The sequence below is a fragment of the Gymnoscopelus braueri genome (genome assembly GCF_963280865.1).
Source record: "Gymnoscopelus braueri genome assembly, chromosome: 2".
Lineage (NCBI taxonomy): Eukaryota > Metazoa > Chordata > Actinopteri > Myctophiformes > Myctophidae > Gymnoscopelus > Gymnoscopelus braueri.
The window spans coordinates 15665007-15690106 of record NC_137604.1 but is presented as its reverse complement, the minus strand read 5'-3'; the positions used below and the strand labels follow the sequence as shown (position 1 = coordinate 15690106).

General features: G+C 43.4%; 2 protein-coding genes across 2 annotated transcripts in view; both read right to left on the bottom strand.

The window, feature by feature from the left end:
- Positions 1-4659: 4659 nt before the first annotated feature.
- LOC308103560 (carbohydrate sulfotransferase 12-like) lies at positions 4660-9080 on the bottom strand (the record flags this gene model as incomplete). Its single annotated transcript, XM_080453597.1, has 5 exons — positions 8932-9080; positions 8577-8719; positions 6719-6841; positions 5453-5645; positions 4660-4935 (listed from the first exon to the last, which is right to left on the bottom strand). Exons 1-5 carry the CDS (start codon positions 9052-9054, stop codon positions 4660-4662), a joined length of 858 nt encoding a protein of 285 aa, XP_080309723.1. The 5' UTR covers positions 9055-9080.
- Positions 9081-19928: 10848 nt separating this feature from the next.
- tcirg1a (T cell immune regulator 1, ATPase H+ transporting V0 subunit a3a) overlaps positions 19929-25100 on the bottom strand; it is a gene marked incomplete at both ends in the record, with an annotated part of 16469 nt that continues 11297 nt past the window's right edge. The window contains 6 exons of the mRNA XM_080441053.1: positions 19929-20010; positions 21396-21567; positions 22359-22479; positions 23012-23119; positions 23783-23893; positions 24972-25100. The exon at positions 24972-25100 is cut by the window's right edge and continues 85 nt beyond it. Coding sequence (XP_080297179.1) covers positions 19929-20010; positions 21396-21567; positions 22359-22479; positions 23012-23119; positions 23783-23893; positions 24972-25100 — 723 coding nt within the window. The remainder of the gene's footprint in view (positions 20011-21395; positions 21568-22358; positions 22480-23011; positions 23120-23782; positions 23894-24971) is intronic.

Sequence of the window (25100 nt, the reverse complement as noted above, 5' to 3'; positions counted from 1 at the left end):
GAACTCAGCAACAGCTGAACAGCTTTTTACCACCTGAGAAACATTGCAAGAGTCAGACCCTTCCTCTCCCTAGAGGACGCTAAGAAACTGACCCATGCCTTTGTTTTATCAAGATTAGATTACTGTATAATGCACTTTACAGGCTTACCCAAGAAAGCTATACTGAGCGGCTGCAACTCATTCAAAATGCAGCAGCCAGAATCCCAACTAACACCAGGAAAAGGGACCACAATACCCCTGTACTTGCATCCTTGCACTGGATCCCTGTGAAGTTTAGAATAGATTTTGAAGTTATTTTACTTGTTTTTAAAGCCTTGAAGGGCCTAACAAGACATGGAGAGGCTGCCTGGTAGCTGTGCACCAAGGATTTGGAACTTACTCCCCCTGCATATAAGACAGGCAACCTCGGTTGATGGCTTTAAGGGGCAGATAAAAACCCATTTCTATGGCCTTGCTTTTAACTGATCTCCTTTTAACTGTCCCCCCCACCCCACACACACTTTTTTTCACTGTTTTTATTTTTCTCGTGACTAGATTTTAACTTGTGTTTTTAACCTGAACGTAAAGCACTTTGAACTGCATTTATGTCTGAAAGGTGCTCTATAAATAAAGATTGTTATTGTTATTATTATTATTATTATTATTATTACAATTATTATTATTACACTTATTATTATTATTATTATTATTATTATTATTATTATTATCATTATTATTATTATTATTATTATTATTATTATTATTATGATGATGATGATGCCCCTCCACATCTTGAGAGCTGCAGCCTCTGTGGACATTTTTAAGAAGCACTTGTGGAATGTCTTAGAATTATTTTGTGTGTTTTTGTTGTTTTTAATCATTTGAATGTTTCATGCTGTGTTTTTATTTCTGTTGTATAGCACTTGATATAGCACTGATATATACAAATATAATGTACATACTTACTTCACCACACTACAAGTTAATAAGAGTTGTTGAACATGTTCCACCAGGCAGGTCATGTCATTTGTTAATGAGATAATCAAACGTGCACTGCACTGGCTATGACGATATTAGAGACTATGGAAGATGATGGTGCTGTTGTTCCCCAAATGGAAGGCAAGTTTTAAAGGGCAAGACCACTTTAGTAGAGGTTTGGGTTGTGTATACAGCATTTAACTTCAAAGGTGGACAAGAAATCAACTATAATTGCTCCTCCTCATTGACTTACAATGTACAATGAAACAGCTCTCAAAGTCACTCTTTTAGCACATAAACTAACACAAACAAAGCTGATTCAGACAATATAGAACATCACCAAAACCAGTTCAGGATCCGGATCCGCGGATCCAGTCTGGGTTTTCTTCCTAATAAAAATAGCTAAATCAACAGGAAGTTAACATTTTAATAAAAAAAAAACAGTACTTGGTTTGGTGATGCTCTATATTGTCTGAATCAACTTTGTTTACGTTCGTTTACATTAAAAAAAAGAGTGACTTTGAGAGCTGTTTCATCGTATAATGTAAGTCAATGAGGGTAGAATGATCAATTTCTAATCAATGGAGCAATATTTTTTTTATTTCTTGTCCCGATTTGGAGTTACATCATGGCATGGTAACTACACAACCCAAAACTCTACCAAAGTGGTCTTGCCCTTTAATCCTAGGCTGCTCTTAAACTGACGCACACAAGTATTTAGTAAAAAGACAAATATAGTTGTAATCATTCTTGGCTCAGTTTCTTTCACTTTTTGCCCAAAAATGGTGTCAAGATATGCTTGAATCTTAATAATACCAATTTTTTATGAATTCCTTGAGTCCAAATTGTATGGAAATTGTGTTAATTAGTATGTTGTATACTTCCAAATATTTGCTGTTTCCTTTTTGGGTTTGGGTAGGATAAGTGTTAACATAGGGTTAAAAAATGAACCAGTGGGACATTATTTCAGTCTGGTACATGGCAGAATCTTAAAAACACACTTCAAGGATTAAGAAAATGCAGTTGAGAAAGTATTTAGTAAAAACGGAAATATATATGCGATCATTTCGGCTCAGTTTTTTTGGTGCTATTTTTGTCCTGTAGCCTAATAGAGTCAAGATGTGCTTGAATCTTAATAACCACTTTAATTAATTCCTTGGGTTTTATTTGTCTCTGGTTGTGTCCTTCAAAAGTTGTGGTCTTTTCTATTTCTTCCATTTTCAGGTTTGGGTTCAGGATATGTGTAATAAAGTGTTAAAAATTAACCCCACTGGAGATTATTTCACCCTGTTACCTGGCAGAATCTTAAAATACACACTTCAAGGATGAAGAAAAACTAGGATAAAAACTTTTTTTTAAAAACAGCCACATTAATTTGTCATACAAGTGTTGCCAGATTTTGCGAGATAAATAAGCAACCAGGTCTATGAAAAGAAGCCCAAAAGAAGTAAGTAAGTAAGTACATTTTATTTATATAGCACTTCTCACATAGAGGACTCACAAAGTGCTTCACATACGTAGAGATTAAAAACAAAACAAGGTATTAGAATAGGTAGAACAGTAAAAAAGCCTTACAATTCATCTCAAGCAGTACAGCAAATAACACAAACGTGGAAATACAATCATGTAACATCTGCAAAAGCTTGTTCAAATAATAGCGTTTTAAGGTTGTTCTTAAAAATGTCCACAGAGGCTGCAGTTCTCAAGACATGTGGAAGAGCATTCCAAAGCTTGGGAGCTACAGCCTGAAAGGCGGATCTGTCACCTTTTGTAATTAAATTTGTGTTGGGAACTGTTAACAGACCCTGTTCAGCAGACCTAAGGGCCCTCCCTGGCACATAACGTGGGACCAGGTCTGTTAGGTATTTCGGGGCCTGACCATGCAAAGCTCTGTAGGTGAGCACCAGGACCTTGAAATGGACCCTAAAATTCACAGGAATCCAGTGTAAAGAGGCCAGGACTGGGGTGATGTGGCACCTTCTGCTGGACCTGGTCAACAGTCTGGCAGCAGCATTCTGTGTATGCTGCTGCTGTAATAATCCAAGCGTGAGGAGACAATTGCATGGATAATCATCTCAAGTTCTGGGAGGGAGACAACTGACCTGAGTTTCTTAATGTTCCTAACGTGGAAGAAACATGTCCGGGTAACTGATTTGCTGTCAGTGTCAAGATGCATGGACTGATCGAAGTTAAAGGGCAAGACCACTTTGGTAGAGGTTTGGGTTGTGTAGTTTCCTTGCCATGATGTAACTCCAAAGGTGGACAAGAAATGAAAAATAATTGCTCCAGTAATTAGAAATTGATAATTCAAAATATGCTCCTCATTGACTTACATTGTACACTGAAACAGCTCTCAAAGTTACTCTTTTAGCCCGTAAACGAACACAAACGAAGCTGATTCAGACAATATAGAACATCACCAAACCCAGTACTGTTTTTTTTTTTTAATAAAAATGTCAACTTCCTGATGATTTTACTATTTGAAGATCCGGATCCGGATCCGCCGATCCAGTCCGGGTTTTCTTTCTAATAAAAATGGCAAAATCAACAGTAAGTTAAAATTTGTATCAAAAAAACAAACAGTACTGGGTTTGATGATGTTCTATATTGTCTGAATCAACTTTGTTTACATTCGTTAACATGCTAAAAGAGCGACTTTGAGAGCTGTTTTATTGTACAATGTAAGTCAATGGGGAGCATATTTTGAATGATCAATTTCTAATCAATGGAGCAATTTTTTTTTTTCTTGTTCACCTTTGGAGTTACATCATGGCGAGGTAACTACATAACCCAGACCTCTACCAAAGTGGTCTTGCCCTTTAACACCAAGGTTTCTGAGGTTGGGGCGCACTTTGTCTCTGAGGGAACCAATAACATCAACCACCTTAGGAACAATGCTGTCAAGGGCAACAATAAGCACGTCAGTCTTTGCTTCATTTAGCTGGAGGAAATTGTTTGACATCCAGGCCTTCATGGCAGGGTGCAGCGTGGCTTTTTGGCGATAGTTCTGTCTTCTTTCACTTTCTCCACGCCGTTTGGTGACCCCCCCCCCCCCCCTCCCAAGGTTGGTGCCCTGTGCTTCAGCACCTAAAGCCCTTCCGTTAAGCTGGCACTGCATATGAGTGCGAAAGCTACTCCCTGTGCCCTTTTTATACAGTACCTGCCAGGTGAGTACAGGTGATGGCCCCATGAGACAAAGACATACCTCTCATACTGATTTACTAGTAGTCTTCCCCTTTCTTGTTATGACTTAAATGAGCGGTCATAACATGCAATCACAGGCGGTGGTAATTCAACCTCACAATAACAGTAAAAGCACAAATACACAAAATAACTACACACTAACTAAATAAATCCAATTTGAACAAAACCGTGAATCATTTTCACTTCACATTACACAACCCACCCCCTAGGATCTTTGAGCCATTTCAGAACTTTAAATCAGTGGTCCAATGCCTGGGAAGTTGTTTTTCCTGAACACACTGGGATCGACAACAAGCCGGTATAGGTGAGAGACGGTGCATCAAACAAGTAGCAGTATTTAGATGTCAATATCAAATGAAGTGAGTAAATATTGCACAAACTAAATGTTACCGCATTCTGAACGACCTGAACTGTCTTACAGTTTATCAAAGACTTTACTGCCATGAAGCTAGATGAGGTATTGGATCCAACACACCAGCTTTGGAACTGTGAGAGGGGCTACCGGTCTAGCACACTGTCAGGCTTTGGATATCCGAACAATTCAAAGTCCGGCTCGTACAACTTGTACAGTTCTTTTCTCATCGCCACGGGGATCTGCGTAAACCAATCACTTAACCAGCTGTTGTCTGTGCGGTTCCGTTGGCTGCCGGAAGGGAAGTGGATCAGGTGGTCGAGACCCAGGAGTTTCAACAGCTGTTCAGAGTCGGTCTCTAAGGTTTCCAACCTGCCGATGAAATCATACTGGATCTGGCATGGATGGCACAGACGGTGCACCTGCAAAACACACACACACAAACACACACACACACACACACGCACGCACGCACGCACGCACGCACACACACACACACACACACACACACACACACACACACACACACACACACACACACACACACACACACACACACACACACACACACACACACACACACACACACACACACACTACTAGTTATATTGTATTAATATACTCTACCAAAGTGGTTCCCCAAATCATTTTGGAGGGTTCCCAGATGATTAGCTTAACGTGCAACATTGTTTTCTCACTCAGAAGTAAAAAACATCAACATGCAGAATAGTGTATACAGGGTATCTGCACATTTCTAAAGTTACAACCTTTTTAATACCAAATTGGCCAATTGTCAAATATTACATAAGAAATAGGCAAACATTGTGAAAATAGCCAATCTACAAGCTCACAACACCTCGCACGTGAGCTTGTAGTTCGCCTATTTTCACAATATTGATCTGTGGAACCGTGAGTGTATGTATGACAGCTCTGCTGTACCTGCCGCCAGTGTTCATCGAAGGGATTCTCCTTCTCAGTCTGTGGGTCCAGCAAGTATTTGACGAACTGCTGGAAGGTTGGGATGATTCCAGCTGCAAACGCCTCAGCAGCCCCCGCTGGCAAGCTTCCAGACAAATTAGCATACCGACGCAGGATGACAGAGCCATGATTCCGGTAAAAGATCTGATTGGGCCTTCCAAACAGACAGACACACACACACACACACACACACACACACACACACACACACACACACACACACACACACACACACACACACACACACACACACACACACACACACAATTTTATTATCCATGGCTATTCAGTTCAGTTAATGGAAACTTCATCACTTTTCTTCATCTCTACAAAGCCAACCCCCCCAACACACACACACACACATGCGCGCGCGCCCAAACTCAAAACAGGTACCGCATTGCGCCCTTAACACATCGAGTGCCATAAACGGTCCGGACCGTTTTTGAGGATCCAAACGAGAAGTGCCGAAAACGGTCCGGACCGTTTTTGACCCAATTCCATTTTTATACGAGTGGCCCACGTGGGGCGCTAAAACGAAACTTTGACATCACCCAAGGAGTTTCAGAGAAGAAGAGGCTGGATGTGGCTCCATGTCAAAAATCCTCCCGGTCGGCGTTTTCAATGTTATCTCCTTGACTAAAAGCTTAATACCTCCATTTCTTTTTAACGTGGTGGAAACGAGCCGTTTTCGATCGGCGATCGCGCTGCAATGGAGGATCGCGTTGGAAATATTATTGTTCCAGGCGTTAGTCGGGACCCTCCGCCGTCTCGCACGCACGCTTTGTTTACATGCACTTCCGCGTCGGGGCTTCTACAGCACGAAACGTATAACGCAAGTGGATGGAAGAAATGCAGGCACTCAACGTATAATATTTTAATAAACCTCTGGCACCCAATGTTGACATATGAACACTCCCCCATGCGTAAAATATGATGGCAAGTCTTATTACTTAAGTGTTTGCGCTCAGCGCACCTTGCATAATAGGGATTGCACATAAGATGGTGGCGCTATGACCTAATTATCACCTAAGACGTGGATTTAAGACGCAAAATAGGACCCTGAGTGTCCTTATTCACATTCTGTGGGGGATCCCAGTCAACAAAGTATATAGCTACTATAGGGTTTAAGTGGTTAAACAGCACGCATGCGCACGCACGCACGCACGCACGCACACACACAAACGCACACACAAACGCACACATACACACGCACACACGCACACCTACCTTTCAAACTTGCTCCTGAAGACAGAGATGAGTCTTATGAAGGGGTCTCGTACAAACAGGAACTTGGTGTAATGCTGCAGCTTCAGCTCCATCAAGTTGCGAGACTGATTACCATTCCCCAAACTGGTAAATCACAGACGCAACATACACACACCAAAACTTAGTTAAAACACAGCTTATTGTAACACTGTGTGCAGTTCAGTCACATCTTTCACATGCACACTGTATTACACAAATGACTTTGCTTTCACAGTCTTAGCATTTTACACCATTGCAGAGCCATCCTACACAGTTAATTACACAGATGTAAACAAATGGGCCAGGAAACCCTAGGCTTATTTTGCAGTTTGTTTTCAAGTTCAGGTTAAAAACTATAAAAAGGGTACAAACATGGCAGGCTAGTAAGCAGATTTAGGTGTATAGCCATGGGTGTGCCAATGGTCAAAGCTTGCACACAAGAATGCTATGAATGGCACCATGTGTCACATGGACGGACCACCTCTAAGCTACGGAGACCTACTACGGGTCGCACACAAAGTCAGAGAGAGAAGGATGAGGCTGGCAGGGCACTGTGTCAGGAACCAGGGACTAGTGGCAGGCAAACTGACACTGTGGGAGCCAGTGTTGATTTTGACAGCACATTTTGATTTAGTTTTAGTCAATAGTCTTTTGAATAAAATTCCATTTATTTATATTTTAGTCACCTGAAATGTTTTAGTTTTTGTCTAGTTTTAGTCTAGTTAACTAAATATTATAAGATTAGAGTCAACTAAATCTACGGTTGATTTAGTCGACATTGTGAGCTTGTAGATCTGTTATTTCATTATTTCTGCACATCTTTTTTTTAAAGGCTCCCCTATAATGGCGTGCCAAAATTAAAGTACTTGACGCCAGGTTGAAAGTGCTTAACACTGAGGATTTTACAATGTACAGATAAAAGACATAAGGAGGCACACACGGGCAGTGATGGCCAAATGGGAAGATGGACAGGCGAGAGAGAGAGAGAGACGTGCAAGACAAGACAGGGATGGTATTGGAACCCGGGGCTCTCGCACTCACAAGGAGCATAACTGGCACCAACTGCCTGAGACCCCAGGCACCCCGTCCGTCCGTCCGTCTGCCCATTCATTCATGTTCAGGAGTGAGATGACAAGATTTTTATTTGATGATAAAAGAGTTGCATGGCATGCATTACAAATGTGATGACAACTGTTGTAGGCTAAGGCTATAAACATCTTATGTTTACCACGGGATATCCATTTGCGGTAACACTTGCTCATAAGGTACCCGAAATTAACGCTTAATTTATGATTACTTAATACATTAGTTAAACGTTATTTAAGCAGGAAATCATCATGAATTCATCATGAATTCCTTGTTATTCATCATTAATTCATGTATTAAGTAACTTTGCTTAACTAATGATATTAATTAATGATGAATTACAAGGAATTCATGATTAATTAACGCTTAATTACTGTATTAAGTCATCATAAATTAAGCGTTAATTACGGCTAACTTATGAGCAAGTGTTACCCAATTGTCTGTAATTTTTCCAAAGAATGTCAGCCAAACATGACCTCTGTGCATGTGTGCATGTCCACTTTTGTAGACAAAATCCCTGAATGTGACACATTTCTTAGGTTTTGTGTTCATCATTGTGTGTGTGTGTGTGTGTGTGTGTGTGTGTGTGTGTGTGTGTGTGTGTGTGTGTGTGTGTGTGTGTGTGTGTGTGTGTGTGTGTGTGTGTGTGTGTGTGTGTGTGTGTGTGTGTGTGTGTGTGTGTGTGTGTCATAGTTGGCGAAGGCGTGGTGTAGAGGTGTGGAGGTGTGTGTGTGTGTGTGTGTGTGTGTCATACTTGGCGAAGGTGTGGAGGAGAGCGGGTTCGTGTGCCTCTAAATGAGGTATTGATTCCGGGTCAGTGTAGGGTCTTCCCGACAAGGGGGAGACCAGAGAGCCAGCCAACACCACCATAACTCTCTTCCAGTTGGTACTTGCTATCTGGAAGAGGAGATGAGACACAACCATGAGAACACAAGCATGCACGCACGCACGCACACGTGTGTACACACACACACACACACACACACACACACACACACACACACACACACACACACACACACACACACACACACACACACACACACACACACACACACACACACACACACACACACACTCACACACACACACACACACACCAGTGGTACCTTGGGAACGTTGCAGTAGATAATCTTGTGGGTGTCATCTACTATGAGGTGGTCGAAATCTTGGTTGGGGATCTGCCTAAATGTCCGAGACTTTCCAGGGAAGTTCACTGACTCCTCCCCCATCGCAGTGCACACGTCAAAGATCCTACTCTGCCTCTCCTCCTGGCTCTTCTCTTCAACGTGCTCCAACGGGTCGGGCACCGAGTCACGCTTAGGATCCTGGAGGGGGTAGAGGGTAAAGGGGTTGAACCCCACGCCCTCCTGGTTCCAACACACAATCAGCAGAATCATGAACCCAGAGCCCACGGCGAACGCCGCTCGCAGTCCATGCCAGGCTCTCATGGTTACCTGAGGATCTAGAGCCGCGATTGGTCGATAAACAGGAAGGAGATGCTTCCTTTTTGTTGGTCACTGAAAGGGAAATGTTACAAATTTTAAGATTGTGATCACTGTCTAACAGCTCAACGGTTTAAACAGACAAATGTAATAATCTTGGTATGCAGGCCTGCACTTTGACCGTTGTAATGACTTTATGTTCTATATTCAGTACTCCGCTCTAGGTCTTGCTATGGAGAGCGCCCCCTGGCGTGAACACAGAAGCATTTCTTGATACACTTCCAGACAATATCCATTGACTGGATTCTGATTCGCCCTCCTGACCGGAGGTCCCGACCTCCGTCCTATATAGTCAGGGGGGGCGGATCTTAACCCATCACTTCATTCCCTCTTCTCGTCTGCAAGCAGAGCGTTTCCTCAGTTTTGCCGAAGGTTTGTTAGCTGAATTAAGTTTCAACAGGTTCGTCTTCTGTGACCGCGAGACACTAACAAATCCAGGTGATTCTGACTTTCTACCGTAAGTGCTAAAACACACGGTTCACTTCTTCTGTAATATTCCCGTTTATTACGGGTTAGCTTCGATCGCTAACAAGTTAGCTTGCTAACTCCAGCTTAGCCTAGTAGCACTCGTTAGCACGGAAAGCTAGCGAGTGACTAACGTGCAATAGCTGTTAGGCTAGCTTACACTGTTGCTCAGTTAGCCCGAGGCTAATCGTGACTCCACGGGTTGCGGCCTGCTAGCTACCAAAGCTAGCTCGACGGGAAACTTGAGTCAAGGCCCAGAGCCGACCTCACTTCCCACCCACGCCTTAGTCAAAGCACTAGAGGCCGAATTAAGAGGATGGCGTCCGGGACCAGGCGTAGGACCCGATCCAACGCCGCCACCCCTCGCGGAAGCACTGTGAAAGATGCGACGGTGAGATGCCGGGCACCGACAAGCACACCCAGTGTGAGATTTGTCTGGGCCCCACTCACGCGATGCAGGGACTGCTCGAGGGGGCGGACTTCTGTTCGGTCTGCAGAGACACGGATACAAAGTTCCTCCGCAAGCGAGTGAAAAAGTTCCCCGGCGTGACTTCACCACCCCCGGACCCTCCAGTTGAGGTCAATCCGGAGGAGGCCTCGAGTGATCTGGTGGGGACCAAAGCGAGGCCGTTCCGTGCACCATGAGTTGAGAATGTACAATGGAGACGGCCGATCCGCTGAATGAGGAGGACATTCTGCAACGCATCTTTGACCCATACGAGGACGAAGCCATGGATGAATTCGACGGGGACACCCAAGTCTCCTTTGATTCTCCAGAGGAGGATGACGTCCTTTCCCCCTCCAACAGCAGAGCCTCCATTCTGTCCGTGGCAGAACGCTCGGGCGTGGTTTGGCCCCGTCCAGAAGATAGGGCCGCACCGCAGGCCTCCCTCCTCCATGGCATGGGGGGGGCCAGGGCAAAGCGAGCGACAAAGGACCTTATTCCCTTACGCTCGTCACCCTGGAGGCGCTCCACAAGTCATGGACGAAGCCACACTCTTCACCCATCCCGTCTGGGGGGCCTCGAATGCCTGAGGGAGCAGGAAGAGGGGCTAAGTAACGTCCCACAGATGGATATGGCCATGGCGGCCCACCTTCCGGTGGCCTAGCATGTGGTCCGAATTTCTCATCCAAACAGGATAGAGACTTCTCTGCCCTCAACAGAAAGGCCTACTCGGTCCAGGGCGCGGGATCACGCATCCTGAATTATTCTGTGCTCATGGGGGCATCAACCACGCAGCTCTTCAAGGCCGTGAAGGACACCCCCACGCCGGAGCAGATGCAGGAGCTGCGTTGCCCGAGCGACGAATCCCGCTCCCGCCTCTCCCAGTCAAAACGTTGTCTATCCCATGTTCTGGGAGCCGGGCCAAGGCACCACAACTGTCTAGACACTGTAAGGTAAACACCCCCCCTCTCATCCAAGGTCCAAGAGTGTGTTAAGTGCGGAGCCCCAGAGTGGGTTGTTCGCACAATCTCGAGAGGGTACATTCTACAATTTGCTTCGAGACCCCCAGCCTTTGCAAGGATACCCTTCTCACAGGCTCAGGGCCAGGCGGGTGATGTTTTACAGGCAGTAATTCTCTCCCTTTTTGAAAAACGAGCCATAATAAAAGCACTTCGACACCAGGCGAATAGCGGTTACGAGTGGTGGATCACTTACTGAAACTAGGTTTCAGTATTAATCACGGAAAAAGCGTGTTGGTACCGGCGCAAACAGCGTCTTTTATAGACATAGCTCTAAACTCAACACCTTTGATTGCTCGCCTCACACGAGAAACAATCCAGTCCTTTCTGTCATGCCTTGCGCAGTTCAGAGTGGGCCACAAGGTCACACTAAAAACCTGCATGAGAATGACAGGTCTCATGGCCTCAGCCATTTTGTTGATACGAATGGGGAGGCTAAACATTAGACCGTTTCAACAATGGGTGACGTCCCTGGGCATTCCCAGCCGACGTCTCTATCACAAGGTGTTAGTCACAACAGAGTGTGTGACGGTGCTCAGCCACTGGAGGAACCTGCAGTTCCTCTCACTGGGGTTTCCGATGGGAATGATCACCTCCAGGAAGGTAATCACCACGGACGCCAGCCTGCTATGGTGGGGAGCCACCTACAATGGCAGGGCTGCCAGGGGTTTGTGGTCACGCAGGTTACAAGCTTGCCACATAAACTACCTAGAACTTTTAGCAGTTTTTCTGGCATTAGAGCAGTTCCTCCCTTTCCTGCAGGGATGTCATGTGTTGGTCAGGACTGTCAACGTATCAACACTGTGCTACATTAATAGACAGGGAGGTACGAGGTCTTGTGTGCTACACAAATTGGCACACAGACTGCTTATCTGGTGTGAGCCACGATTGCTGTCTTCCAGAGCATCGCATGGCTGGGATCCAGAACTTAGGGGCGGACCTGCTGTCCAGGGGACGGTGCCATTACGGCGAATGGTCACTACACCCGGACATAGCAGATCTGATTTGGGCTCGTTTCGGACGGCCTCAGATGGATCTATTTGCCTCACAAGACAAAGCGAAATGTTGCTTTTACTTTTCAGTGAGGGGGACAGCCCCTCTGGGCCTAGACACGCTGGCGCACCAGTGGCCCAGGGGCCTCTGGGCTTGGCCTGTGAGAGGATGAATCTAGGCAACTAAATCTGCCTGGATATATCATCTCAGCTATACAAGTTTGAGCTAGGGTGTGGGGCGACCCACACTTTGTCTTCTCAGACCACCCTAATGAGTTGTTTGGTCCTTCCCAGATTAGCGTGCGGCATCTGGTGCTCAAACTAAGTTGCTGATGACCCTAGTGTCTGCTCGGCATCATAGGTGGACAGGAGACTGCACTATCTCTGCCCAGACACGGCATTGAGTATGTATGTGGGCTGATCACGGACCTCGAGACGGTCAGATCGGTTGTTGGAACATGGGTGCCACGCATGCGTGGTCGACATGTCTCAAAACAAATAGTTTCCCACTGAGTTACAGGCCATTCAATTGACCTGCTCAGGTAGTGGTACATGCCCCAGTGGGTCTATTCAGGATAACCTGTGATCCAGCCAATGGTTATTGTCTGGAAGTGTAACAAGAAAATGCTTCTGTTTTTGCGCCAGGGGGCGCTCTCCCATAGCGAGACCTCTCGCTTTGTACTTCATAGAACCGGGGTTACGGTAGTAGCCTATAGATATTTTCTGGAAGTGTATCAAGAAATGGTTCTGTGTTCGCGCCAGGGGGCGCTCTCCCATAGCGAGACCTCTCGCTTCGTACTTCATAGAACCGGGGTTACGGTAGTAACCTAGAGTTATTAACATGCTATAACAAATCATGTCAGCATGATGCACAGATTACCCATCATCAAACTTATAAAGTCAAACAAAGAAACACTGTAAACACGATAATCAATTATAGATAGATCCTAGGAATTAACATACCAACGCTCATCATGAAATAATTCAAGCGCTATTAACATCAAGCACTATTCACATTTAAGCACATTTAAGCAATGCATGGCAGGAGGTTTTGTTCTGTATATTTTGAAACGGTCTAAAGAGCACAGTGGGAATGTGGAACCTGTTCCTGGGTGCTGAACTGTCACTGAATGGCTCTTCCTATTGACCACAACAAAGTGGAAAATAGGGCTTATTGGTAAAAACATAAAGAGAGAGAGAGAGAGAGAGAGAGTGAGAGAGACAGACAGACAGACAGACAGACAGACAGACAGACAGACAGACAGACAGACAGACAGACAGACAGACAGACAGACAGACAGACAGACAGACAGACAGACAGACAGACAGACAGACAGACACTTGCTGCTCCTAATACGCTATCCAATGTGCCTCCTCAGTGGAAAAAAGAAGAGTGGAAAAGCAGGGGGATGAAATAATGGCTGTAATAAAAAATGAAAGAGGATCGAACCATAAGGTCATGTTCTCCTGACAAAGGAAATGATCTGCTTCTTCATGTGGTCTGTGGTGCGTAGATGTTGCTTTTGATTTCAGACCAGAGATCAAGAAACTCCACGTAGATCAAATTAACCTGTTTCTGTCAAAATCCTGTACAGCCAGTCCTCACACACACTGCATCTCTCTCTCTCTCTCTCTCTCTCTCTATTCCAAAGTCAACCAAAGAACACATTTTTTGTATAGGATTTCCTCTCTAGTCAGTAAGAAATAAGAATACTTTGAGGACTCTAACAGGGGCCCTCATCCAACGTTACTTCGACTATGCATGCACGTCATGGTACCACAACACCACTACGGCCTTAAAAACAAGGCTCCAGACATCCCAACAAACTGGTAAGGCTACTTACTTGGCCTTACACCCACAACTCATATAACCCCTGCTCACTTTGCTATGGTCGGATGGCTCAGGGTTGAAGACAGAGTACAGCAACTTACAATGGGCCTGGTCTAAAAGTACCTGTCAACGTTCTTCAAAAACGTAAATGAAGTCCACAATCACAAAAGACCAAAAGTCGTAATTCCTATTGGCTGACCTTTCTGTGCTTTCATGTGCTTTTTTCTGCAAACTTCTAATGAAGTATTCAATCAATCAATCAATTCGACCTCTCTCTCTCTCTCTCTCTCTCTCTCTCTCTCTCTCTCTCTCTCTCTCTCTCTCTCTCTCACTCCCTGTAAGTGATTTTCTTTGGTTAAAATAAGTGTTAAATAGCTCTATATTCTGATAGTACTCATTGCTATAGAGTGTTTGTTCAGTAACAGGAGTGTCGATGTCTCTCCAGCTCTTTATTAAACAGAAAATGAATTTGAGGTCAGGATACCAATTGTATCCAATCAGGATAGAGAACTCAGTTATATTACAGATTAAACAAGAGGAATTGGAAGTGGTAACACAATGAAAGGAGCTGAACAAAATTGGAACTGGCTGAAATGTTGTCACCTACTTGAAAATGTATTTTCTGTTGATTAAAAAGCTGGAGGGACAGGAAGACCCATGTTACTAAACAAACACACTATAGCAATGATTACTATCAGAATATTGTGCTTTAACCTTTTAACCAAAAAATATCACTTACCCTACCTTTAACACGCTAACATGCAGTGGGCGCATCTCAGAAGAACCAACCTATTAGAACACATCACAGATCTGGGTAGATCTATATCATTTGCTGTAGCCTACATACATATATAAATATAATATATGCATTTACTTACATTTAGGATGAGCTTCATGCTGCATCGAGGACAGCCAGTTGTCACCACAAGAAAGAACACCCTCGTGAGATTTGGTGTAGGTGGGAAACCACCACCTAATGGTTCCCAATAGCAAAACTATCCCTCGCGAGAGTTGGTGTATAATAAGACCATCATCTAAAAGTATAGGCTAGGGTGCACCGGGAGCGCACTCATGTATTAGTTTCTATTGGCCAGTGCACTCGGTGCTATATATCCGAATGCATGTGTAAACAAAACACGCCTACACAAAACTGGTTTTTCCACTTATATGGACGAATGCAGCATCCTGCAAGAATTGCTAATTGTGGTTTCCATTCAGGTGAACAGGTTTAAGAAGGTATGCCCCATACCAATACATGATGAGTGTCTCTCTCTCTTCCTGTCGTTTCCATATAGTTGACTGTTGTTCTAAATTCTAAACCAGGAAAAGTAAGCAAGGCTGAACCAAAGTTCTGTCTAATATACTGTTCATCTCACTGCTTCATTCGATCAGCACCTGGTGCAGGGACCGCGGCTGCCACACGACTTCATATACAGTAGCCTATATAACCTATATCTGTGACGGCAGTATCTTCAGTGTTCGACTTTGGGATTGTGGTGTATTATAAATTATGTCTATTAGATTGATAACACTTTAAGACAAAAATAGTTTTGTGCTATATTTTGAGTTGGCACCAAAGATTCACATTACAAAATGAACCATTGTGCATTGCAGTTGGGTCGGGTGCCTCTGAATGCGAACACATTGTACCAGGATGGGCGTTGGTTCCCATTCTACCCACGGCCTCCGCTCACTCATCAGTGGGCTGATTGACAACAGTATTAAAGCAACGCACCTCCAAACACAGTTAGCTGTCTGTCCCCACACTGGTCGTACCATTCATTCCAGGCTGGCCTGTTGGGCTCGCCTGTGTGTCATTGCGCATTAGCGCAGGTATGTCTCTCCATCTTGCTGTTTATGCACTTTACTTTATGCTGCGTAGTAGATGGTCTTGAACTTGACCATGACCGTTTGTCCTTTGTAGCCCCCGTGTGTCTACCCATCTTGTTGGCGTTTTGCGCCGGGCGTGCGGTGTTGCTTCACGCTTCACAACGGGTACGTTGGTGGTCCTCCTTCTCCGCAGTATAGCAAGTTAATTTGATGTCAGGCAGGCACTATAATAACCATGGCTCTTTTACAGTTTATCTCCTACCGGTGTTCGCCGCTGCAGGCAGGCCATTGTGGCTTCCGCCTTTGCTGCACCGCGGTACGTGGCTGTTTGTCTCTCTCTGCTCCTGTCTTAATTCTACCATTTATAATACTAATATTCATTAAGTTAATGAATATTAGTATTATAAATGGTAGAATGACACGGCCGTTTGTCATTTCAGGCACCGTGATACCAAACTGCTGCTTTGCGGGTTTGGAATAAACCCCCGCATTAAGAACTCTCGCACCCTGACGCTCCACTCTGAGGTTCCCCTCCAGCGGAGCTAATGCCCTTATATGGGTTAACTTACTCCTTGCTGACGCATTGGTCCACACTCCCAGGCTCACAGCCAGCCTCCCTGTTTATTTCGTTTATTTAGTGTTATTGCCTATTTTGTTTATTTTGTTGTTATTGTTTATTTCTTATTTGGTTATTTTTGCTTATTTAGTATTGTTTATTTTGTGTTTACTTGGTTTTGTTTATTTCCTGCAACTATAGGCCTACAGACGGCACTCTATTATAATATACATATATATATATATACTCTATAATAGATATATGATACCAATTAATTAACTCTATTTTCCTGGCACTGCCTAAAGCTTGATTTCCTGTCTTGCAGGCCTGTGGCTGGGGACCCCTTGGTGCGAGGGAGCAGGGTGGCGGCTGCCCAGTGGGTTGTGGTAATTCTCCTCCCCCCTTTTGCTGTGCTTGTAGTGTGTAGTAATCTTAGTCTGTTTTGCTGTGCCACTTCGGGGAGCCCCTCCTCTGGGCCAGCCGGCCTGCTCATCCTCCCTCTTAACCCCCAGCACTGGCCCTATAGGCAAATAGGTTTTTATTATTAAGTGCATTGTCATATTGTTTTATGAATGTCATTCTCTTTTATTATTGATGTTTTAATACAATAAAGCTTTTTGTACTTTGTATAAATACTGTTTCTGCCTTTAAATCAATTGTACCAACGAACTTGTGTGAGGAGCAGTTGGGTGCCTCTGAATGTGAACAAATATTTAAGAAATATTATCTATGCAGTACTTCCTGTGGTTGATTTTGCTTTGCCTCATGGAGCACTTGAATTATAATCTTTTTTTCATTTTGAGAGGCTCTTTAACTTCAGAATGAAGGATTGTGCTTTTATCTAACAAATTTAGCATTTGAAATAAAAGCTCTAAATGTGCAGTTTGGCGAGTTCTTAGAAGTCAGAAGAAGGTAACGGGTTTCTCCTTTGATTCAGTTTAAGATTTGAATTGTGTTATGACCAGTGTTGGGCAAGTTACTTTATATTTTCAATAGATTACTTATTACCTTCATTTTAAAGTAATACATTTCGTTACATATTACTGTCTGAGCAAGAGTAATATATTAAATTACTTATTACTTTAAAGTAACTTTTTACCAAAATGCCCAAATAGTTTTTTTAACAAATATCAATAATAAATGTCATTATATTGTATGCTCAGACAGAGTTGTTCTTCACATAGGCACTATAGGCCAATTGATTCATTTATTAAATGCATGTCTATTTATTCGACTTATAAAATAGTAAACAAATCCCATCATAATTTTTTTATATTTTTGACAAAATAGCCAATTTTACATTGAGGTGCCCAGATGTCCCTATTGTGCCCACCTATCCTGTATTCCTAGTAAGCATTGGCATTTGCTATAAAATACGCAACAAATGATCAAATCAGTAGACCAAATTAACCTGTTTCTGTCACTCTGTCAAAATCCTGTACAGCCAGTCCTCACACACACTGCTTCTCACTCACTCACTCACACACACACACACTCACACACTCACACACTCACACACTCACACACTCACTCACACACACACTCACACACTCACACACACACTCACACACTCACACACTCACACACTCACACTCTCACACACACACACACACCAGAGGTAGCTCCACTGATCAGGTCCAACCCAGATTTGGCACAAACGGGGGTTGAATTCGTTCTCCAGCTATGCCACGAAAATGTTGAATGCCCTACCAAAAGTCGTAATTCCTATTAGCTGACCTTTCTGTACTTTCATGTGCTTTTTTCTGCAAACTTCTAATGAAGTATTCAATCAATCAATTTGACCTCTCTCCCTCTCCCTCTCCCTCTCTCTCTCTCTCCCTGTAAGTGATTTTCTTTGGTTAAAATAAGTGTTAAATAGCTCTATATTCTGATAGTACTCATTGCTATATACTAGGATACAGATTAAACAAGTGGAATTGGAAGTGATGACACAAAAGCCACCCACCTGAAAATGTATTTTTTGTTTATTAAAGAGCTGGAGAGACGCAGAGACTACTGGATTTTAAGCTGTCTGTGCAATAAGCAGTGCTGCATTGATGGGTTTATTTTATATGCATAATGTGCATTGCATCTGATTTACAGGAGCAATGGTTAATGTAGGCTAGAGAAGGCTAACTGCTGTCTATTGTGCACAGAGATATATGCCTTATGGCATTATCATGTGTTATTGTCACTGCAGCCACCTGGTGACAGATGTGGACTGTATAGAATTCAGGACCAGGGACAGTGCTTTTTGTTGTGTGTTGGGCTAGGCTACTGAAACGGAGAGGAGGACAGACAGACAGACAGACAGACAGACAGTATAACACGTAAGTCGGTTTGATTGATTGATGTAGTTTATTTAGTAAGACATGAGAATAGTACATGACAGTACATAACAGTACATGGAAGTACAAATTCACAATACAAGGTCTACTAAACTGGAAGACTCATTAAGCACTAAGCTTGTTTAAGATGAGAACCCCATGCACACAAATCATGATGTCATATAAGAGGCAGACAGATATACACACTACTATACAGAATGTCATACAATCAGCTTTCAGGTTACTGGTATGAAGAGAGAAAAAAAAATATATATATATATATATATATATATATATATATATATATATATATACACAAAAGAGGAAAATGAAGGAGGGGGGGGTAGGGGGGGTAGGTTAAGGTTTGCCTAGTTTCTTAGGCTGCTTGCTTGATTTTGAATGAATTGATGAATGAATTGATGCAAATGAATGAATTGATGCAAATGAAATGTGATAAATGGACAAGGCATGACCAGGGCTGGAGTAACACCTCTGAGGGCCCCTGGGCACTGAAGCTCCAAACGATCCAGGTCATGGTGATGCGGAAGTTGATCATCTATTACCATTTTTTATTTTAATTATATAGGGCAATTATAACATATTAAGGCATACAGTATAAGGCTTATTAGGATCCTTTTAAACGTTCAAGCTTTTAAACGATTCAAGCTCACAACGCATCACACGTGAGCTTGTAGATCTGTAATAGGCGAAGAGGTTTGGTGTAGATGAGGGAAAAAAGAACAGACCAAGTGCAGAGTATTGAAGTGGTTAATTGTCTGAAAATACAATTTAACATGAATCCAACATATTCATTGAAAAGATAACGTGTAAAAAAAAAACATTGATTTACACAAGCACTGATGCCAGTGCTGTCCAACGAGTCTATGAAGCTATCTATGAAATCTATGATTTTTTTACACAATATGTAGTGGGGGTCCCTGATTCATCTCTCTCTCAGCTCAGCTGAAAAACGTTGAAGACCCCTGATTTGGTGCAAAACTCCCTACAGCCGTTTTAAAAACATTCACACTTGCACGCACCCAGACCTCGCACATTCACACTCTGCTCGATGAGATCGCAAAAATCTCCCCAAACAATGACATCATCATGGGGTCTGACTTGGATGAAAGCCACGCCTACAGAGGGTTGACGACAGTGAAGGAGAAGGGATTGAGCTTATATCCAGTTCCACTGTAGAATTTATTCTGAAACTCCACCCTTAGAGACAGAGAGACACAGAGGGATGAGGGGGAACAGAGAGATAATATTACTCTGTGTCCGATTGCACTGTGCGCGTTGTCAGGTGCTACTTCAGGTGGTGCGTGAGTGGTGTTGTGCGTGTGTGCGTGCATGTGTACGTGTGTGGGTATTCCTTTGAATGACAAATGTCGAAAATAGCCGATCTACAAGCGCACAATGCCTCGCGATGCAATGCATTGTGAGATTGTAGATCTGCTATATTTAGCCATTTCTTATTTAAATAAAACATTTGACAAAGTTTGACACATTGAAAACAGACAGCTACATTTGCCAAACGGAAATGCATGTATTTAATTCAGTGTGACCAGAGGCAGGGATAAAACCAGATGGGGTGTCAAAAGCAGAGGGGTTGACCGCTATGGTATATCCAGGACTAAAAGTATTCATTGGATTAGGAAGTCTAAAGTAATATCATCATTTAATTATTGGTTAATATAGTGTGGGAATTTACAGGTGAAGATTGGAGCCATTTGTTCATAATGCCCAACTGTTGCATAGTGGGGGTCCGGGAAAGCAAAGACAAACACCTTGATTGGGTTAACAAAATAAACTTGTGTTTACCCCTAGAAGATTGTATTCATTCCGTTTGAAGCTTGCCCTCCTGGGGGACAGAGTGTCAAGCTCTGATTCATTTGACATACCTGTCTGAGCAGCTTACACAAAGTTGATTGAGTCACTGGGTTAAAACACAGTCACTTTAAAGATATAACTAATTCTGAGTAAAAGCATATGCTGTAGTTAAAATGGTTAAAGTCTGGATAACTATGACTTGTGTGGTTTAACAAAGAGAAACGTCATTTGGAGAAAGTATTCAGTCCTGAAGTAACTGCTGTTTTTGCTGACTCATTATATTTTTAACTGCTGTTTCTTTGCAATCATGAATACATATATGTGTGTGGTCTTATTTTGAAGATAATAAGATGTTAAACAAAGGTTGCATAATATGAGCTTGTGTAAATGTACAGTTTTATAAATAGGGTTAAAGTAAATTGTCATGTGTCAGTGTAAAGGAGGCAGATCCATTGTGAAAGGCTGGCACAAGAAGTCTTTTGTTTCTAAAAACCTGTTTGTGAGTGGTCAGAAGGAGGACTGGGAGGAGGTCCTATGTCAACAAACCCACTTTCAAACTGGATTCCTGTTATTCTTGCACTCAGGGAATAGTGTTGTTTCAGCCTGATCAATGGGACCATATACCACACCGCCCTCCCCCCAACCCCTGTGTGTGTGTGTGTGTGTGTGTGTGTGTGTGTGTGTGTGTGTGTGTGTGTGTGTGTGTGTGTGTGTGTGTGTGTGTGTGTGTGTGTGTGTGTGTGTGTGTGTGTGTGTGTGTGTGTGATTGTCACCAGTGCAGACGGAGGGCGTGCAGGAAGGCAGACAGCCCCTCCATCACCAGGAGGATGGAGACGGTGAGCGTGGCAAAGAAGGAGAAGATGACCGCTAGGACTACAGATCCCACCATGCCCTGCCACGAGAGGGAGATCCGCATCACCATGACCCACAGCACCTCCGACAGCTCTGGAGGGGCATTACAACGCATGGTATCATATCGTCGCTGTCGGGCAGAAACCTCTTATCTCCATATTCTAACTTTTTTAGTTTTTTCGGTAAATGAATGCCCTACTTGATCATACTACAGCGTCACACAAAATGATCAGAAGCAGCAGATCTGCAAGCTTGTAGATCTGCTACTTTTGCTGTTTTTGAATTTAAATCCAGGAAAAGTAACAGTTTTGGACATATGAGGTTTCCACCCGACAGAGACCATACATCGTTTATTTTCAAACAAGGAACCCCCGAATTGATGTATTTGGCCATGTGCCAGGGACTCCCACAACAGAAAATGTCAAAACTATTCATACTATAAAAAAAAAAATCAACAAATGTCTGGATTTTTGACAATATCTTTTTAAATAGCAGATCTACAAGATCACAAGGCATCGCATTGCCCCTACAATAATAATGATAATAATAATAATAATAATAATAATAATAATAATAATAATAATAATAATAATAATAGGCCCATTCTCTCTTTGGTTGAGGTAAATGAGCGCACTTGTACATTATTGCGCATGTGCGCGCACGTGTGTGTGTGTGTGTGTGTGAGTGAGGAACTTGCATGCGTGTGTGTGTGTGTGTGTGTGTGTGTGTGTGTGTGTGTGTGTGTGTGTGTGTGTGTGTGTGTGTGTGTGTGTGTGTGTGTGTGTGTGTGTGTGTGTGTGTGTGTGTGTGAAGGACTTGCGTGCATGTGTGTGTGTTTTGTGCGTGCGTGCGTGCGTGCGTTCGTATGTGTGTGAGGAACTTACGTGCATGTGCCAGGCTGAGGGCCCACAGCCTGAGGTAGGAAGCAGTGTTGGAGACGCAGCCCAGACAGTACTCTATGGTGTGGATGGTCTGATGCATGAACACCTGCACTGCATTAAACACCTACAGACCACAACCACACACTGCATCAAACACCACAACCACACCACAGTGTGTGAGTGTGTTAGTAGGTGTGCATATCGCTGCTGTCGGGCAGAAACCTCTTATCTCCATATTCTAACTTGATGTGTTTTTTTTTTATGTGAAAAGTAACAGTTATGGAGATGATATAATGTACGTATAGGTGTGAGTGTGTGAAGTGGGTGCATTTATGTAGCGCATATACCATATAGTGGTGCATTTATATAATCGTACTAGCTTGAACACGCAAACTGAAAATGAAAACTAATGAAAATAAAGAAAAACATTTTAGTTCACTGAAATAAAAAACTAAAAATGAGGCTTTACAAAAGAAGATAAGTAACCTGAGTTGGCTCTTGGGCCGATTTCTTCCTCCTCTACACCAAATCTCTTCGCCAAAAATAGTCAATCTACAAGCTCACAACGCTTTGTAGAGCTTGATCTGCAATTTTTGGCTAATGTTCCCCCCAAAAAGTTATGCTGTGGTTCAAGTGTTTAATGTGTGACCATGCACCTCCTCCTGCTCCTCTGTGTACTCCTGCTGCCTCCCTCCTCCTCCCTCCAGGTCTCCTTGCAGAGTGTTGATGGAGCTGCTGTCTGTCATGGCTGGATGCTCTCCTCCCTGCAACACACACAAGTAAATACACTCTGCAGAGAACATGCTGGCATGAACACACACACATTTAAACATGCATGCTTGCACAATTACAAAATGACACGCAATCAAGTCGCACACACGCACATGCACACACACACACGCACACGCGTGTCGATGTGTGTCCCTAAGCAAGACTCTTAACCCCTAATCGCTCCCTGAGCGCCGTAGAATGGCACTCACTGCTACTAGTTGCTATAGGATGGGTAAATGCAGAGGACACATTTTCAAATATACAGTGACAAAAAAAACACCAAGGAGTGGGGACTATTCTATATCTATATTTGTCCACTGTTTTGACAATACAGCATGTAAATGGTCACAGCATTGTGTGTCCTGAATCGCCCATAAGCCATAGGGTTTGTGAAGCCCTCATCTTTCACAGTACAGATCGGCTGTGCAATATCCACCCGGTCACACTTTCTTGACACGTTTTGTAGAACTTTTTCAAAGTGGAGATGTACTTCTGTGGCCTACTGACACTGACAGCGTGCACAAGAAATGTGCACGCTGTGGTTCGCGAGATTAGCTCCAGACAGACAGACAGACCCTCTCATAGACCTGCTAGGCCCCTGCAGAGCCACACTGTAAAAAAAAACAAATGTCAGATGGTTCCAAACGCTGCCTTACCCTGATAGAGCGTCTATTCCTGTGACGGTAATAGAGGTAGAGGGGTTTCCCTAGCAACAAGACAGGAACTGATGCCATTGCCATGACAACCAACACCTTTTGGACAATCACCTGAAGAAAAAAAAAAGACATTGAGGATATCGTCCATGTCAGGTGGAAACCAGCGTTATATAGAGAGAGAGTTGCGCCACGTTTTGATCTCGCCGCAAAGCGGGACGTTGCCTCCTGTAGTTCCAAACATTGGAACTTCCTCATTGAGATAGAAAGAGAACTTCCGCATTCCATTCATACAATGGGAGTCTATGCTAGTGACGTAACTCTCTTTCTATATTACGCTGGTGGAAACCTTGCATGTCCAAAACCGCTACTTTTCCGGAAATGGAAAAGAAAAAGAACCTGTGTTCCAATGGATCTAAATTAGTTAGTATTTAGACACAAGTTCTTGTTAATCATCATAACCTTTATTTCAACTCGGACAGAGAATACTCTCTGAGAATGTCTCTCTGGAAAAAGCCATTTTAGTGTCAAAATGTTCTGAATATTGTGTGGCTTGTGCCGATAGGCTCTATGCACAGCAGCCATGTTGGAAATGAATTGGGCCTCTTCTTACTTCCTTACGGTGTTATCAATGATACTAATTAAGGCTCTGTTCCATTTAGTGTAGCACAGTGGTTCTCAAACTTTCTAATTTCAAGGACCCCATAACTCTGAGAGTGTACACATGGAACCAAATGGACCCTAACCCATTTGGTTCCATGTGTACACTCTCAGAGTTACACACCCGTAAGGGGCCATTTGGACACCCACAAGGAACACGGCCACCTACTTCACAGGGACACGGGAGGTAAACCCTGAGATGGCATGCCTTTCTTTTTTTTTTGTCTTGGGTTATAGTTATCATTATAGTGCTCAGTGTGAACGGCCCTTTAGGCCCATTAAGACCGGGAACGCATCTTTGTCATTTTAGATTTATTTAAATAGCAGATCTACAAGCTCGTAGAGCGGCACTCGGTGCCGCGCGACGAGCTTGTAGATGGGGGTCCGCTGACAAATACATTTTGGGGGTCCTTGACATGAAAAAACTGAGAACTTTTTCAAAAAACTGTTAGGATTTAGAAGACATTTTGTGGAATCGGCCTCAGGTCTTAATGGGTTAAATGAACACTGAGGATCGTGGAGTGTTGTGTACCTGCCCGGCGTAGAGCGGAAGGTTGTCCTTGTTGTCGGTGAACAGGAGCATGTCGATGAAGTGGATGAGGAGACTGGGAGCCTTGTCCGAGTCCCTGGGAGCCAGCATCACCCACTTGTACATGATCAT